Source organism: Mizuhopecten yessoensis, unplaced genomic scaffold (genome assembly GCF_002113885.1).
Source record: "Mizuhopecten yessoensis strain PY_sf001 unplaced genomic scaffold, ASM211388v2 scaffold5737, whole genome shotgun sequence".
In the NCBI taxonomy this organism is placed as follows: Eukaryota; Metazoa; Mollusca; class Bivalvia; order Pectinida; family Pectinidae; genus Mizuhopecten; species Mizuhopecten yessoensis.
In genome coordinates this window covers 206,880-222,913 of record NW_018406198.1, presented here as the reverse complement: position 1 = coordinate 222,913, position 16,034 = coordinate 206,880, and the positions used below count along the sequence as shown (strand labels likewise).

The 16,034-nt window shown below is 38.0% G+C and overlaps 1 protein-coding gene and 1 long non-coding RNA gene across 4 annotated transcripts in view; one reads left to right on the top strand and one right to left on the bottom strand.

The window, feature by feature from the left end:
• The window catches only part of LOC110451029, a 50,865-nt gene extending 43,809 nt beyond the window's left edge, over window positions 1-7,056 (top strand). For all 3 annotated transcript variants that reach the window (XM_021498864.1, XM_021498866.1, XM_021498865.1), the window contains 4 exons: window positions 753-930; window positions 1,334-1,439; window positions 3,196-5,928; window positions 6,406-7,056. In XM_021498864.1, the coding sequence (XP_021354539.1) occupies window positions 753-930; window positions 1,334-1,439; window positions 3,196-5,928; window positions 6,406-6,616 (3,228 nt within the window). In that variant the 3' untranslated portion in view covers window positions 6,617-7,056. The remainder of the gene's footprint in view (window positions 1-752; window positions 931-1,333; window positions 1,440-3,195; window positions 5,929-6,405) is intronic.
• A 391-nt stretch (window positions 7,057-7,447) lies between these two features.
• Window positions 7,448-12,856, bottom strand: LOC110451030. Its single transcript, XR_002463026.1, has 2 exons — window positions 11,712-12,856; window positions 7,448-11,543 (listed from the first exon to the last, which is right to left on the bottom strand). It is a non-coding gene; the product is annotated as an uncharacterized LOC110451030 (long non-coding RNA).
• Between the last annotated feature and the right edge of the window lie 3,178 nt (window positions 12,857-16,034).

Below are 16,034 nucleotides of genomic sequence, written 5' to 3'. Positions count from 1 at the left end.
TAAAGTTTACTATAGTTTATATAGGGAAACAACACTTTTGGGTATATTTTATTTTATCTTATTTGGGGAAAATTATTCAAACTTTGTCAGTATCATTTTTGGTGGATGAGGATATTACATTGTAAAATTGGAATTCCTGCCCCATCCCCAGGGGCTAGGGCGGGGCCCCAAAGGGAACATTTACCAATATTTTAAAATTCTTATTCTTTGATGACATGACAAGTATTGTATTTCATTTAGTTTACATGCTGATTTCCACATCACATCTAAACAATAAAATAAAGCTACCAGTACCTATGATATAACTCAGGTGACCGCTAAGGCCCTTGGGCCTCTTGTATATATAGAGAGGGAAATCCTGGTATCATCTTTTATATATAGAGAGGGAAATCCTGGTATCATCTGTTATATATAGAGAGGGAAATCCTGGTATCATGTTCTATATATATAGAGGGAAATCCTGGTATCATGTTTTAAAAAGAGAGAGGGAAATCCTGGTATCGTTTATATAGAGAGAGGGAAATCCTGGTATCATCTTTTATATATAGAGAGGGAAAACCTGGGATCATGTTCTATATATAGAGAGGGAAATCTTGGTATGTTTTTAATATGGAAAGGGAAATCCTGGTATCATGTTTTATATATAGAGAGGGAAAGCTTGGTATCATGTTTTATATATAGAGAGGGAAACCTTGTTATTCGGTGTAATTATCTGTATGTAGAAACCTAAAACTATCTTGTTCTATATTTAGTTGCGACTAGGGAGTACGGCAGACAGCCCGGAGGTGGGAGATCTGGTTTTATCAACGCTGTGTTCCGTCTTGACCCGTGTGGTCAGTGACGGGATGAAGCCTTACCTGGCTGGGGTCCAGGTGTTCGGCCGTGTCCAGGTGACCGTGTGGAAGGTGACCGAGGCCTCTGCTGAACAAGGTAAGAATGTGTATAAATCTAATTCTGTTTTTACCAGTTCTACAGCCTGTAAATTAACCCTAAAAATTATATTTCAGAAATAACTCATAAATACAGAATTATTTCTTTCTTGTTATTTTTCAGATAAGCATCTAGTATCTCATATAGATTTGGTTGTTAATTCCAATATTTGCAAAAGCTCTTCAACTGAACCCAACAGGATGTAGTAAGGTGTTCCATAAAGTCTAGATTCATAAAACAATGGTGACTGTCAATACTTATATTTAACTCATTCACCCCTGAAATTTCATTATGGACTATTCCAACATTTGAATTGGAAGAGTTCAAATGTGTCCTCTGGGGTGAATGATTTAACAGATATCAGTATTTTGTTGTATATTGATGGAATGTACCTACTTTACAGGTCCTTACACACGGGCTGTGCACGAGCTTGTTCAGCAGCTGAAGGCAAACGGCGGGCTCACAACCAACTCAATGAAATTTGAAGCATTCATCTTCAGCCTGCTCAAGTAAGTCTTTGTAATGTCTGTTCACAAAGAGGGCCAATCCAGGGGGTTGAGGGGGTCAGAAAAACTTCCCCTTATTAGCTGCATGACTTGAACGACAGCCCACACTCAAATGAAGTTGGGGGGTTTGTGGTGTTTGTCCAGACTCCAACAAAGACTTTCAATGAAACTTTCTACATTTCATCAGTATGAAAAGTTTGTTAACTTTGCAATTTGTTGTCTATTTCAAAAACTTTGCTAAGTTAAATTCCTCTACATATTAAAACCAATCCTGACTACTTGACTTATAGTAGTGCTTTGTTTCTTTGTTAACTTTATCTATATGTAGAGTACCTATTAACTACACAATGAACTCAAATGTTATGTCTAACTGATGTAAATGTAATGTCTAACTGATGTAAATGGTATGTCTAACTGATGTAAATGTTATGTCAAACTGATGTTATTGTTATGTTTAACTGATGTAAATGTTATGTCTAACTGATGGAAATGTTATGTCTAACTGTTGTAAATGTTATGTCTAACTGATGTTAATGTTATGTCCAGCTGATGTAAATATCATGTCTAACTGATGTAAATGTTGTCTAACTGATGTAAATGATATGTCTAACTGACGTAAATGTTATGTCTAACTGATGTAAATGATATGTCAAACTGATGTAAATGTTATGTCTAACTGATATAAATGTCATGTCTAACTGATGTAAATGTAATGTCTAACTGATGTAAATGGTATGTCTAACTGATGTAAATGTTATGTCAAACTGACGTTATTGTTATGTCTAACTGATGTAAATGTTGTCTTACTGATGTAAATGTTATGTCTAACTGATATAAATGTCATGTCTAACTGATGTAAATGCTGTCTAACTGATGTAAATGTTATGTCTGACTGATGTAAATGATATGTCTAACTGACGTAAATGTTATGTCTAACTGATGTAAACGATATGTCTAACTGATGTAAATGTTATGTCAAACTGATGTTATTGTTATGTCTAACTGATGTAAATGTCATGTCTAACTGTTGTAAATGTTATGTCTAACTGATGTAAACGATATGTCTAACTGATGTAAATGTTATGTCCAACTGATGTAAATGATATGTCTAACTGGTGTAAATGTTATGTCTAACTGATGTAAATGCTGTCTAACTGATGTAAATGTTATGTCTACTGATGTAAATGTCATGTCTAACTGATATAAATGTTATGTCTAACTGATGTAAATGATTACATTGCAGTTTGCGTCTGCTTGATTACTGGATGGGGTACCTGAGGTACAGTGACACCATCACAGAGAAGTACTATAATCCCGATGGAGTTATTGTCCTTGGGCGGACTGCCCACCAGGGGGAGTATGATGAAATGCTGACATCACTCCAAGTGATGTAAATGTTATGTCTAACTGATGTAAACGATATGTCTAACTGATGTAAATGTTATGTCCAGCTGATGTAAATGTCATGTCTAACTGATATAAATGTTATGTCTAACTGATGTAAATGTAATGTCTAACCGATGTAAATGGTATGTCTAACTGATGTAAATGTTATGTCAAACTGATGTTATTGTTATGTTTAACTGATGTAAATGTTATGTCTAACTAATGTAAATGTTGTCTAACTGATGTAAATGATATGTCTAACTGACGTAAATGTTATGTCTAACTGATGTAAACGATATGTCTAACTGATGTAAATGTTATGTCTAACTGATGTTAATGTTATGTCTAACTGATGTAAATGATTACATTGCAGTTTGCGTCTGCTTGATTACTGGATGGGCTACCTGAGGTACAGTGACACCATCACAGAGAAGTACTATAATCCCGACGGAGTTATTGTCCTTGGGCGGACTGCCCACCAGGTGGAGTATGATGAAATGCTGACATCACTCCAAGCACTAGCAGTGTTGCCGTTCCAGCTAGGACTTGACTTCCTGACAGAGAAATATGCAAAAACTAAATCTGCTTCCCCTTCACATAGCCCCTCTAAAGGTCTCCCCCTGGGGAGCCCCACAGATGACAAGCAAGCCCCAGCTAAGCCCCCGCGGCGTACCCCAACTGGTATCACCTCTAAAGCATGGGATTGGCTGAAAGGCGGGGCTACAGAGCCTCCTGCTGAACAGGTTCTGGCCGAGTCCAATGGTATGATATCTAGTTTCACCGGCATGCTAGGAAAGTGGACAGGATGGGACACCTCAAAAGGGGATGGTCTTCAGGCTCCTCCAACTAACTGTCAATCACAACAACCAGCCAATCAGAACCAGCCAACCCAAAATGTAGTTAAGGTGGAGAATGATAACCCAGAACTAACTGTCACACCACAAAAGCTGACAGGAAGATGTCCTGTTGCAGAGGAGGAAGAGTTCCAAGATTGTGAGATAGAAACCGAACCCTCAGATACAGCCAAGGGAGATAAATCCAGCTCTCCTTTAAAAGTTCAAATAGATAAGACAGAGCCAGTATCAGAATCTGTTGCTAAGGAATTGTCTCCAAGTCATCAAATTAGTACAACCGAAAAGAAAACAACACATGAGATGAAAGTCTTTCCAGAAAAGCTTGATCCTGATAAGGAGGAAGAAAGCTCATTAAACATTGAGAAAACCATGATTGAATCAGTAACGGGAATAACACAGAAGCTCCTTGGCATGGGAAACCAGCGTGAGAAACCGGCATACAGGAAGGGTGTCACTGATTATGACTTTAACAAGGAGCAGAGAGAAAACACGTCTGCAGAGAAAAAGTTGGAAAATGATACATCTGAGACGTTGGCAGACAGCTCAAAACCTCCAGCAGAGAAGAGTTCTGAAGTCACAGCAGAACCAGGGACAGATGACAAAGCTGCCCCAGTTACAGGTGGAGAGAAACAAGCCAAACCAGAGGGGGGAAAATTACAGACTTCAGCAGAACGCAAGTCCATGATCCCCACGGCAACATCTCGTCCAAAGAATTTGGGAATGGCCAAGGGAAAGACAGAGGCCAAACCGACCGGAGGGAAAAACAAGTCGGGGTTGATCAAGCTGTTTGACAAACTTCTGTTGCCGAAAGAGAACAATGCGCCACCAAAGGCTGCATCAGCCTCACAGATTCCCAAGATCAAGACCAGGTGGAGCTGGGGAGCGGGAGCTCAGAACCAGGCCCCAGTCGACACTAAGACCGGCGTCGGGGCCCGACCAAAATCTGTCTGTGTAATGAAGACAGAACCTTCTCCAAAACAAACAAGCACTGCTCCGGCAAAGAAGAGACCTAATACTACAACAACCAAGGAGGATCCAAAAAACTTGAATGCCTCCCCAGTGACAAGAGTGGGAAGAGACCAAAATGGTGGACTCGGAAAAGATCAAGCAGAATTAAACGCGACCCAGAGTAAAGGGGACGCAGTTAAGGATGCAGACAAGTCCGTACAAAATGCTATAAACGCAGGACAGGATCAACTTCTCACGATCCAGCTGGATAAAACCACTGGGGAGGCGTCACTACAGCAGACCTTTCATGTTGATGATAACGGAGAGGCAAAACTTAGGCAGCGATACCAGCTGGACCAGACAGGTAAGGCTCGCGACCAGAACCTCACCGTACAATGGGACCGGTGCAGTCCCGTCAAACTGCAGCAGACCGTGCATCTAGACCAGGGTCAGGCCAAGCTGCACCAAACGATGGAAGTCGACCAGGATACAGAGGGTGCAGCACAAGTCAAGACAGGCCAGGGGGCAGCACCAGTCAAGGCAGGCCAGGAGGCAGCACCAGTCAAGGCAGGCCAGGAGGCAGCACCAGTCAAGGCAGGTCAAGAAGAGGCATCAAACAAAGCAGAGGGTAAGGATGGGAATGTTGAGAATGCAGGGAAGACAGGTGAAGATCTGGAGGGAGACAAAGGAAAGAAGGGTAAAGGCGGAGATAAGAAAGCCGTAGCGGCTGGGCGAGCCGCGTGGAAGGCAGTTGAGCGTGGACCCACGCTCTTCCTACCTACTAATTGTAAATTCCTGGACAATATTGAGAAACGAAACAATGACCCAGAATCACCCAAGAGAAAGGCATCGCCGAACAGACGTTCCACACCTTCTAGCACAAACTCAAGCCCTGCCAATTCACCCAAGTCACCGAGATCAAATAAGACCAAACGGCGTTGGTCTCTGCACGGCAACACGTTTAAGAAAGAACCAGCTGATTTGGATATCCTTAACTCCAACTCCAACTCGCCAGATAACAACATACTTAAGTCTGCTCCCACTACTCCCTCCAAGGGCAAAACTGTCAAGACTGACCCATCAAATAGCAGTGCAGATAAATCTGACCAATCAAAACCAAGCAGATCTGATAAATCCAAAAACTTGACAAAAAAATTGGCCAATGGTAAAGCAGCAAGTGGTGAAAAGGAGAAAAAGAAACTAGCCAATCAGAAAAGTAACAAGGAGGAGAAAGCAAGTAATGAAAAGAAGAGTTCTGATGAAAAGGAAGAAGGAGAGTTCCGGTTCCTCAAACCTGTCTACAGGTATGCTTCTCGACTTTTCTATCATAACAAATTGCTATTTATTATAATATTTATAATTTATATTCACATCATATGTGTTGTTTGGGCACCAAGATATATTTACTGTACGCAGTGAAATCTGCCTTTAAGATCATCCGTCCTCTATAACTTCATTTCTACAAAGACCACCTGTCTTTTTTGACTACTTTTCTGTAAAGAACATTTTATGTCTTTCCACCTACTATCTAAAGAATACCTAAAATGATGTATTATCTAAAGGTTATCTTTGTTAATATCAAAAGTGCCATTTTTTAAATTCATTAACAAAATACCAATTACCAGTTGTAACAGTATTTTAGATTCATTGCACCCCCTTTGATAATAAGGTAGCATAAACTATTAAGTCTATATTGTTTTATTGGCCAAGTGCTGTCATTGGCTGATCCTGAAGTTAGAGGAAGACAATTATGAAAATTGACTGAATTTTGTTGGTTACAGGTACATCCAGACCTTGAAGGCATATGAGGCGACTGATCCATCCTACCTATCGTACGGCGAAGGCGAGTACTTCGAGGTGTTGGCACAGATCGACGCCATCCGACTCTTCTGTGTACAGGGAAAGAAAGAGGGTCTTATTCAAGTGGAGGCCGTCAAATCAGTTACAGACAAAGACGAATTTCATGTTTTGCATGACAATTTTTATCGGTGATATGTTTACAGAATATTGTTTGTGACTGAATTAGCACTTTGGGGAGATAGTTGGTAAAGGGAGATAATTTCCACAAGAATTTCATTGAGAAAGGATTATCATCGACAAAGGGAGATAATCAGTGAGGAAGGAAGACCATACTCAAAAGAACATATATAACCAAGAAAGAATAAGATAATTTCAAAGGAAGGCCATACTCAACAAAGGGAGATAATAGACAAAGGGAGGTAATTGTAGTATCTCTCTGGGAAGGCATTAGATGTGATACCTGGAGTGAGGTGTAAGGTGCATTAATCTTGGTGATATTTCATTAGTTCTCAGATGTTTAGTTTTATTTTATGTTCTTAGAAACATTTTAACACATATTTAAATTTCCATTTGTAAGTGATATTTTATATAATTTAATGTGTTGTGTATCCTATTAAAAACAATTCTAGATCACATTAGGATTAATATTGTAATTAATTAGATGGTATGATAACGTTGCAGACATTCATGGTCACCATGGTTACATATTTCTTTTGGTTCTAAGGGAAATATGTACAGTAACCGTGACAACACAAGCTGGAGTAAAATGGCAATAAATCCAAGAAAAGTGATGAATATGCAACCATTCTGTGTCAAATGTAACCAGAATTATGTCTGTCATCTCACAATTTGTAGATATGGTGTCTAGGAGTGCAGTCCAGTCATTGTATATGTAGAATTGTTGAGGTATTTGAGTAAGAATTAACAGAAATCTTGTTTTAACAGCACTTATCAAACTGCGATTTTTAGCTCATTCACTCCTGAAGACACATTTGAACTCTCCCAATTCAAAGGTTGGAATAGTTCATTATGAAATTTCATGGGTGAATGAGTTAGATATCAATACAGAGTTAAATACACTGGGTTCCTGCTGACGTTTTGGTGTTTTTGAACAATAACATGCATGTCTTGTTGTAAGCATTATAAACAGATATTAGTTAACAGTATGATATTATGAAGCAATCTCAATGGTTTTTCATTATGAAAATAAATACACTTCAAAACCCTATCCTGGTAGGCTGTAAGCTAAAACCCTATCCTGGTAGGCTGTAAGCTAAAACCCTATCCTGGTAGGCTGTAAGCTAACCTGGGACACAAGGTTTCTCTGTGTGGTGTAGGAAGAGTCTACTTTTAGATCCAAGGGTTCTCGTGCTTTACCTTACCTCAATTTGTACAGTCAATGTATACACTTGTAACCCTACCTTTGTACCTTTCTGTTAATTAAAGGAGCCGTGTAAATAGTATAAAGGTGGTCATGTTTAACTTACAGGCCCAAAATCAGTTTTTGTAGCTACTTTTTATTATTCTATCTTTAGAATGTTAGAACTTCTTTGATGCTGGAAAAATAACCTTAATGCTTTATATAATTTGGAAAAATTGAAATATTGCAAAAGTCAGCGGGGACCCTTCTATAAGGTAAAACAGGAAATCCATTTATTAAATAGATTATAAACATTGAACACGTCACTTGACATTGTAATATGTTAAGTTAGATATAGAGGGAACAATTCATTCATCAGATAGCTTTAACTCATTCACCCCTGAAATTTCATAATGAACTATTCCAACCTTTGAATTGGAAGTGTTCAAATGTGTCTTCAGGGGTGAATGAGTTAACCATATGTATTGTCACGGCCCTCATTTTGGTCGTTTAGTTGTATACAATGCAATTTTTTTTTCATTATCATAGACATTATGTGTCAGTCGGCGATTTGTGTAAAGTAGCAGATCAAACTGAACAGAATTGTATTAATATTGGTATGTACTTGACTGATAATGATCTGTTTTAACTCATTCACCCGTGAAAATTCATAATGAACTATTCCAACCTTTGAATTGGAAGGGTTCAAATGTGTCTTTAGGGGTAAATGAGTTAAAATATCTGTGTGCTGAGACAGATAGAGTTAAAATGTCTGGGTGTGCTGAGACAGATTAACCTTGATGCTGTGTGTGATATTCAGAGGGCAAAAATGGTTTGTGTTAAATGTGTATAAAACAGTGGTGACATAGCATTCTCTGACTACGGGATATCATAACTGTGTGAGTTACCTCCCTCCTTAACAGGTATCTTCATTGTCCAAATCGTGACACTTTCACAAAAACAAGGTAATTTTTTTTAATTTTTTTAATTTTTAGGATTTTGTATTGAATTAGATATAAAATAAAATCATTTAAAAACAAAGGTATTAAGATAAAAAAACCGAAATAAAACTTTTAACTAGTCCATAAAGTCATAAAACAGCTATACACTATATCGTATGGTATCTGTTCAAAAGGGAAGCAACTCTTACTGTTTGAAGCGTTATCTGTCCTTTGTAATTGGAAATATGTTGAGTTGTAGACACATTAAAAGTGATTTTATCCCTTATCTAAATGTACACTTTAGTCAACCTTTTGTCACTCGTCCGATTAATTCCTCATGTTAATTGTAAAAAAGTTAAAATTTAGAAAATACTTTTTGTAGTACCAATTAAGGGATCATGAAAAGATATTTTTAATTTATGATTTGTGACAACCATGCATGTGTTCTTGTAGGGTGTGAGACAAGAATTGTTGCCCCTGACTACTGTATGACATATGTGTGACGAAGTTGTCTCCCCTACCTTCAATAAGTGTCACAATAAGTTTACAGAGAACATTACTAGGACTTCACACTGCTTTGTACATACAGCTGTCTAGTCCCTCCCCTACGGTTTTGTATTGGACCTGTCCTTAGTCCTACCATTGTCACATATAGGGGAGAGAGGAGGTTCCTTATGCCATACCACACATAATAGACTTGGTTTGTACAAATTGATCCTACTGATGGCGTGTTAATTCATTGAAGGTTAAGAAGCATGCATTCAAAGCTATATACATATATTCAAATTTCGATTGTAATTTTCGTTTTCATGTATTTCGTATCAAATGGATATGTAAAAAGCTAAAATTGAATGTGGATTTATGTGTCAGAGGCTTTTGTTTGAAAGTGTATCCTAGTTTGACCAGTATTCACCCTTACTCAGTCATTCAAGGATATTTATTATAGATCTAATAGAATGTTGTACCCCTTGCTGATGTCTACTGACTTTATATATTACACAGTGGTATAGACAGTACACGGCGTGAGATCATCACAACACCCAGATGGCCGTGTGCTCTGAAGGTCAAAGTTCATGTCATATTCCTCAGTTAGTAATATATAAAAATCATTGTTAAGAGAACATAACCTGTCATTTGGGTTCCTGTGATTGGTGGAGAGTGTCTGAGCCAGCCTACTAGAGAAAAGTTAACACAGAAATCACACAACTTTGTAACATCTTAATCCAGAAATACACCCTAAATGTTAGTATGTCATTGATGAGGGAGTTTTCATTACAATATGGGAAAACATGACATTACCTTCATGTTGATCTATTCCCAGTAGCCATATATGTTACTAATAATAGAACTCGATATTACTCTTTGTAGAATAATGATCATCAGATAAGTTTATAACCAATGATTACTCTAGTTAAAGTTTATAACCAATGGTTACTCTAGTTAAAGTTTGTAACCAATGGTTACTCTAGTTATAAGTTTGTGAACAATGGTTACTCTAATTGCAAGTTTATAACCGATGGTTACTCTAGTTACAAGTCTGTTACCAATGGTTACTCTAGTTAAAGTTTATAACCAATGGTTACTCTAATTATAAGTTTATAACCATGCAATGGTTACTCTAGTTATAAGATTTGTAACCAATGGTTACTCTAGTTATAAGTTTATAACCAATGGTTACTCTAGTTCAAGTTTGTAACCAATGGTTACTCTAGTTATAAGTTTATAACCAATGGTTACTCTAGTTATAAGTTTGTAAACAATGGTTACTCTAATTGCAAGTTTATAACTGATGGTTACTCTTGTTACAAGTCTGTAACCAATGGTTAGTCTAGTTATAGGTTTTCTAACTATTGGTTACTCTTATTACAAGTTTGTAACCAAAAGTTATAAGTTTGTAATCATTTTCATTCAAGTAATTACTAGTTACACCTGTTTTCGCCAATCAGATGATATTTAACTGTTATTCTAAAATATATTTCCCAGAATGGTTTGTCTAAATTGTGTTATGATTTCAAAATGTTCACCCTTCGATCGTTCTGTTTATGCAAGTCTCTCATGTGAGCAACTGACGGTAAGTCACCTATCACTTTGATATTTCCGTGAATAAATATTTAACCTTTGACAAGAATCATTCATTCAAGTCAGTAAGATTTTTCCTAAAGCTCAAGTTAATTAAATAATCAGTGACACCAAGATGTTCTGGTATGAAAAATAAGTCTGTTTGATAAATTCACAACAAAGCTTTCTGTATGATCCTATTCTATCCGAGCTTCTGTATATTTAGTCGGTGAGCAACTTCGGCCTTGAACCTTGAACCCTGTAAATCGTATTGACCCCCTGTATACCTCAGTCTCTGTAAGTCTAGCTGACCTCCTGTATTTAGTGGGTCAGTGACTCGGCCCTCAGTTTCTGTAAGTCTAGCTGACCTCCTGTATTTAGTGGGTCAGTGACTCAGCCCTCAGTCTCTGTAAGTCTAGCTGACCTCCTGTATTTAGTGGGTCAGAGACTCCGGCCTCAGTTTCTATAACTCTAGCTGACCTCCTGGATTTAGTGGATCAGTGACTCGGCCCTCAGTTTCTGTAAGTCTAGCTGACCTCCTGTATTTAGTGGGGCAGTGACTCTGGCCTCAGTCTCTGTAAGTCTAGCTGACCTCCTGGATTTAGTGGATCAGTGACTCGGCCCTCAGTTTCTGTAAGTCTAGCTGACCTCCCATATTTAGTGGGTCAGTGACTCCGGGCTCAGTTTCGGTAAGTCTAGCCGACCTCCTGTATTTATTGGGTCAGTGACTCAGCCCTCAGTTTTGGTAAGTCTAGCTGACCTCCTGTATTTAGTGGATCATTGACTCCGGCCTCAGTTTCGGTAAGTCTAGCTGTCCTCCTGTATTTAGTGGGTCAGTGACTCTGGCCTCAGTCTCTGTAAGTCTAGCTGCCCTCCTGTATTTAGTGGGTCAGTGACTCTGGACTCAGTCTCTGTAAGTCTAGCTGACCTCCTGGATTTAGTGGATCAGTGACTCGGCCCTCAGTTTCGGTAAGTCTAGCTGACCTCCCGTATTTAGTGGGTCAGTGACTCCGGCCTCAGTCTCTGTAAGTCTAGCTGACCTCCTGTATTTAGCGGGTCAGTGACTCCGGCCTCAGTTTCTATAACTCTAGCTGACCTCCTGGATTTAGTGGATCAGTGACTCGGCCCTCAGTTTCGGTAAGTCTAGCTAACCTCCTGTATTTAGTGGGTCAGTGACTCTGGACTCAGTCTCTGTAAGTCTAGCTGACCTCCTGTATTTAGTGGGGCAGTGACTCTGGCCTCAGTCTCTGTAAGTCTAGCTGACCTCCTGGATTTAGTGGATCAGTGACTCGGCCCTCAGTTTCGGTAAGTCTAGCTAACCTCCTGTATTTAGTGGGTCAGTGACTCTGGCCTCAGTCTCTGTAAGTCTAGCTGACCTCCTGTATTTAGTGGGTCAGGGACTCCGGCCTCAGTTTCTATAACTCTAGCTGACCTCCTGTATTTAGTGGATCAGTGACTCGGCCCTCAGTTTCTGTAAGTCTAGCTGACCTCCCATATTTAGTGGGTCAGTGACTCCGGCCTCAGTTTCTGTAAGTCTAGCTGACCTCCTGTATTTAGTGGGGCAGTGACTCTGGCCTCAGTCTCTGTAAGTCTAGCTGCCCTCCTGTATTTAGTGGGTCAGTGACTCTGGACTCAGTCTCTGTAAGTCTAGCTGACCTCCTGTATTTAGTGGATCATTGACTCCGGCCTCAGTTTCGGTAAGTCTAGCTGACCTCCTGTATTTAGTGGGTCAGTGACTCGGCCCTCAGTTTCAGTAAGTCTAGCTGGCCTCCTGTATTTAGTGGGTCAGTGACTCAGCCCTCAGTCTCTGTAAGTCTAGCTGCCCTCCTGTATTTAGTGGGTCAGTGACTCGGCCCTCAGTTTCAGTAAGTCTAGCTGGCCTCCTGTATTTAGTGGGTCAGTGACTCAGCCCTCAGTCTCTGTAAGTCTAGCTGCCCTCCTGTATTTAGTGGGTCAGTGACTCTGGACTCAGTCTCTGTAAGTCTAGCTGACCTCCTGGATTTAGTGGATCAGTGACTCGGCCCTCAGTTTCTGTAAGTCTAGCTGACCTCCTGTATTTAGCGGGTCAGTGACTCCGGCCTCCCTGTATTTAGTGGGTCAGTGACTCAGCCCTCAGTCTCTGTAAGTCTAGCTGACCTCCTGTATTTAGTGGATCAGTGACTCCGGCCTCAACTCCTTTAACTCTGTATTCAATAAGTGTGTGATGTATACTTAACTAACAGCATCATTAAACATTTAGATAATGTATACTAGGTAACTATAAGTTTTAAGACATTACCTAGATACATGAAACAGAAACAGGCATTCATTCATCGAACAGTAACATCTTGATTGCAAATTTTCCAGATTATTGGATTTTGGTTTCGGCCAGGTTCGGCTGTTAGAAGGGTCAATGCAGTGTCAGATTATGTCCCCTTATCACACAATAAGTTACTGTGATCCAATATCAAAGTGACAGGTGATCACTAGCTTTTAAAGTACAAATGTACATCATGTATAATAATTTTACCATTTACATTTTACACTGTGTAAGTGTCAGCCATATTTTTTCATTGATTTGATTTTAAACCGAATTGTTGTATATTTCTCCAAATGTATGTCTGTCAGTCATTGTCTCATGAGTAGGACCAAGTGTTGATTTCACAGGGTGATGAAGTGTGGGAATCATTCACCAATCCTCCCTAGTCGTCACTATAAACTCACCTTCATCTTGATTCTGTGTTAAGATAATCTCATTATTTCACAGTTTGAACAAAAAACAGTCATGTACTCATCTCCTAGATAAGTATAACCATTCTTAAACCTCATTAACATATTCATATTCTAAATTTAAATTTAAATTCATTTGCATATTGATACTCTAGATATTGACACTCATATGCATATTCATATTCTAGATATTGAAACTCATTAGCATATTCATCTTGATATAAATATTCATAAGCATATTCATCTTCTCAATGTTAGTGTAATTAGCATATTCCTTTACGTTTAGGTTATCCTTCTCCAGGATAGGTTATATTCATCTTTTCAAGATTACAATCTCATGAATATTCAGAAAACTTCATCATTTGACATCATAGTGTGTGTAGTGCATGCATGTTCATTTCACGACATATTACATTCAGTAAATATACATCTAATTAACAATTAGCCTATACCCTCGTATGTAGATAAATGTCCACTTCCATCGTTGTGATAGTACCAACCCTAGGGTAAGGAATCGGTTCCTGTGACCCGAGATCTCAGATTTTGTTATTGGTGAAAATATTACCAATTTTCTTACTAAAGACAAATTCTGACATCCATCTCACATGAAATTCAAATTAGATGTGATTCGTTGTCCTAGGGTTGACGTGTACAGGTATCCGTGTTAAACGCTTAATACATTTTGTTTTCTCTATATTTATTTTTTACCTTGAGTGCAATATTCCTCCTTTTATTCTGTTCATATTTGTTAATTTATTTATTGAATTAAGAATATATTGATGTTTTTATGTCATTCTAGTAGTGACCTTGATAAATATTTTAATTGAAACGTGTCTCTTGTATATCGACCAGACTTGTGTTGTTGACAATGTTTTTGTGATATTTCAAAGTTCTGTTTTATTGCTTTTTCGTGACTATAATAAAGCATTACTTACTCTGACGTGTGTTGGGTGATGTTTTGAAAACATTGGTGGATTAAAAAAAGGGTAAAACAAGAGTACCGCGGGGCGGAACAATGTACGCCCGTTGAATGCCATATACTGTTATTGTTACTGAAATGAACAAAGGGCAATAACTTCTGCAAAAATTGTTGAATCAAAATTCTTTTCAAGGAAACACAACAGCATATCATGATTATTTAGCCTACTAAGTTTCAAAGAAATCCATCAAAAAATGTAGGAGGACATATCTGGACAAAAAATCAAATACTGAAATGAACAAAGGGCAATAACTTTTGCAAAATTGTTGAATCGAAATTCTTTAAAGGGAGACACAACTTCATATCATGATTAAAATGTAAATCAAGTTTCAAAGAGATCGGTCGAAAAATGTAGGAGATTGCCGGACAAACAAAGGTTTACGCCAGCCAGACAACCCCATACCATAATACTCCCGTCTAATTTGACGGGCGTATAAAAAGTAATCACTCAACAGGATCATTTGTACCTTTTTTGTTTGAAATTGTTTTTGGCATTCTTGAGAAGAAGCTGTTTATAGATATGAATGAATGAGAGACCAAGCCAGCTAAATAACGAGTTAAATCTAAAGTTGATAGTTGGCTTTGACTATATTTATCAAACTGTTAGCATGCTCAAACAAAGATTCTGTTCTCAAGCTCAATTCATTGTTCCATTGATAACATTAATAAAACTGCATTACCCCCCCCCAACCATTTAGAGGATTTTTGGATAAAGAACGAAATGTATCGTTTCATGTCTTAACTTTACTTTTTACCTTGTCTCATGATTTCAGCTAGTTACAAGAAAGTCGGTTTGAGCACAGAACTCATTCTTGAGCATGAAATCTGTTTCATGAAAATGGGCTCTGATCGAAATACAGACTTCTACGAAATTCAAGTGAAATGAGTGTTTTCAAAATTCGTAGATTTTTCCGAGTTAAAATGCTATGAGAACTAAAAGCGTCACTTAATATTGTTCCACTTAAAATCAGATAAGGGTCAGCTAATAAATAGTGCCGGTTTGAAATATAAATGGTTTTACAAAAAATGTATTTCAAATGTTGTGACAACCAATTACCTTACATGTAACACTGTTAATTACCTTTTTGAACCAAAAATACTTAAGACTCAATTATTTTTATAGTAAATGTTTAATTGCATAATAAGAAAATGTTGATATTGAGATTTTGGATTGGTGCATTCCCAATCCAAAATCTAAATATCAACTTTTTCTTATTATGCAATCAAACATTTACTATAAAATTAATTGAATACAACTAATTTAGATACGGTATATTGTAGATTATTAGATTACTTTTAGGGTGAAGATGCTAAAAAATGTAAAAATACAGCACACTGAGGCCTATTTTTAAACGTGAAAATGGATGCCTGTCTAAAATGATAACTGCATGCATTCTCTTAAAAGTCTGTTTAATATAAGTATTGAAGCCATATCATGAAAACTGAAGCTAGTTTAAAATGAACGCTGAAGTCTCTTAAAAATAAACACTGAATTTTATTATCATTATGGAAGCCAATTTTAAATGAAAACTGAAGTTTGTTCAAAATAAACACCGAAGTCTG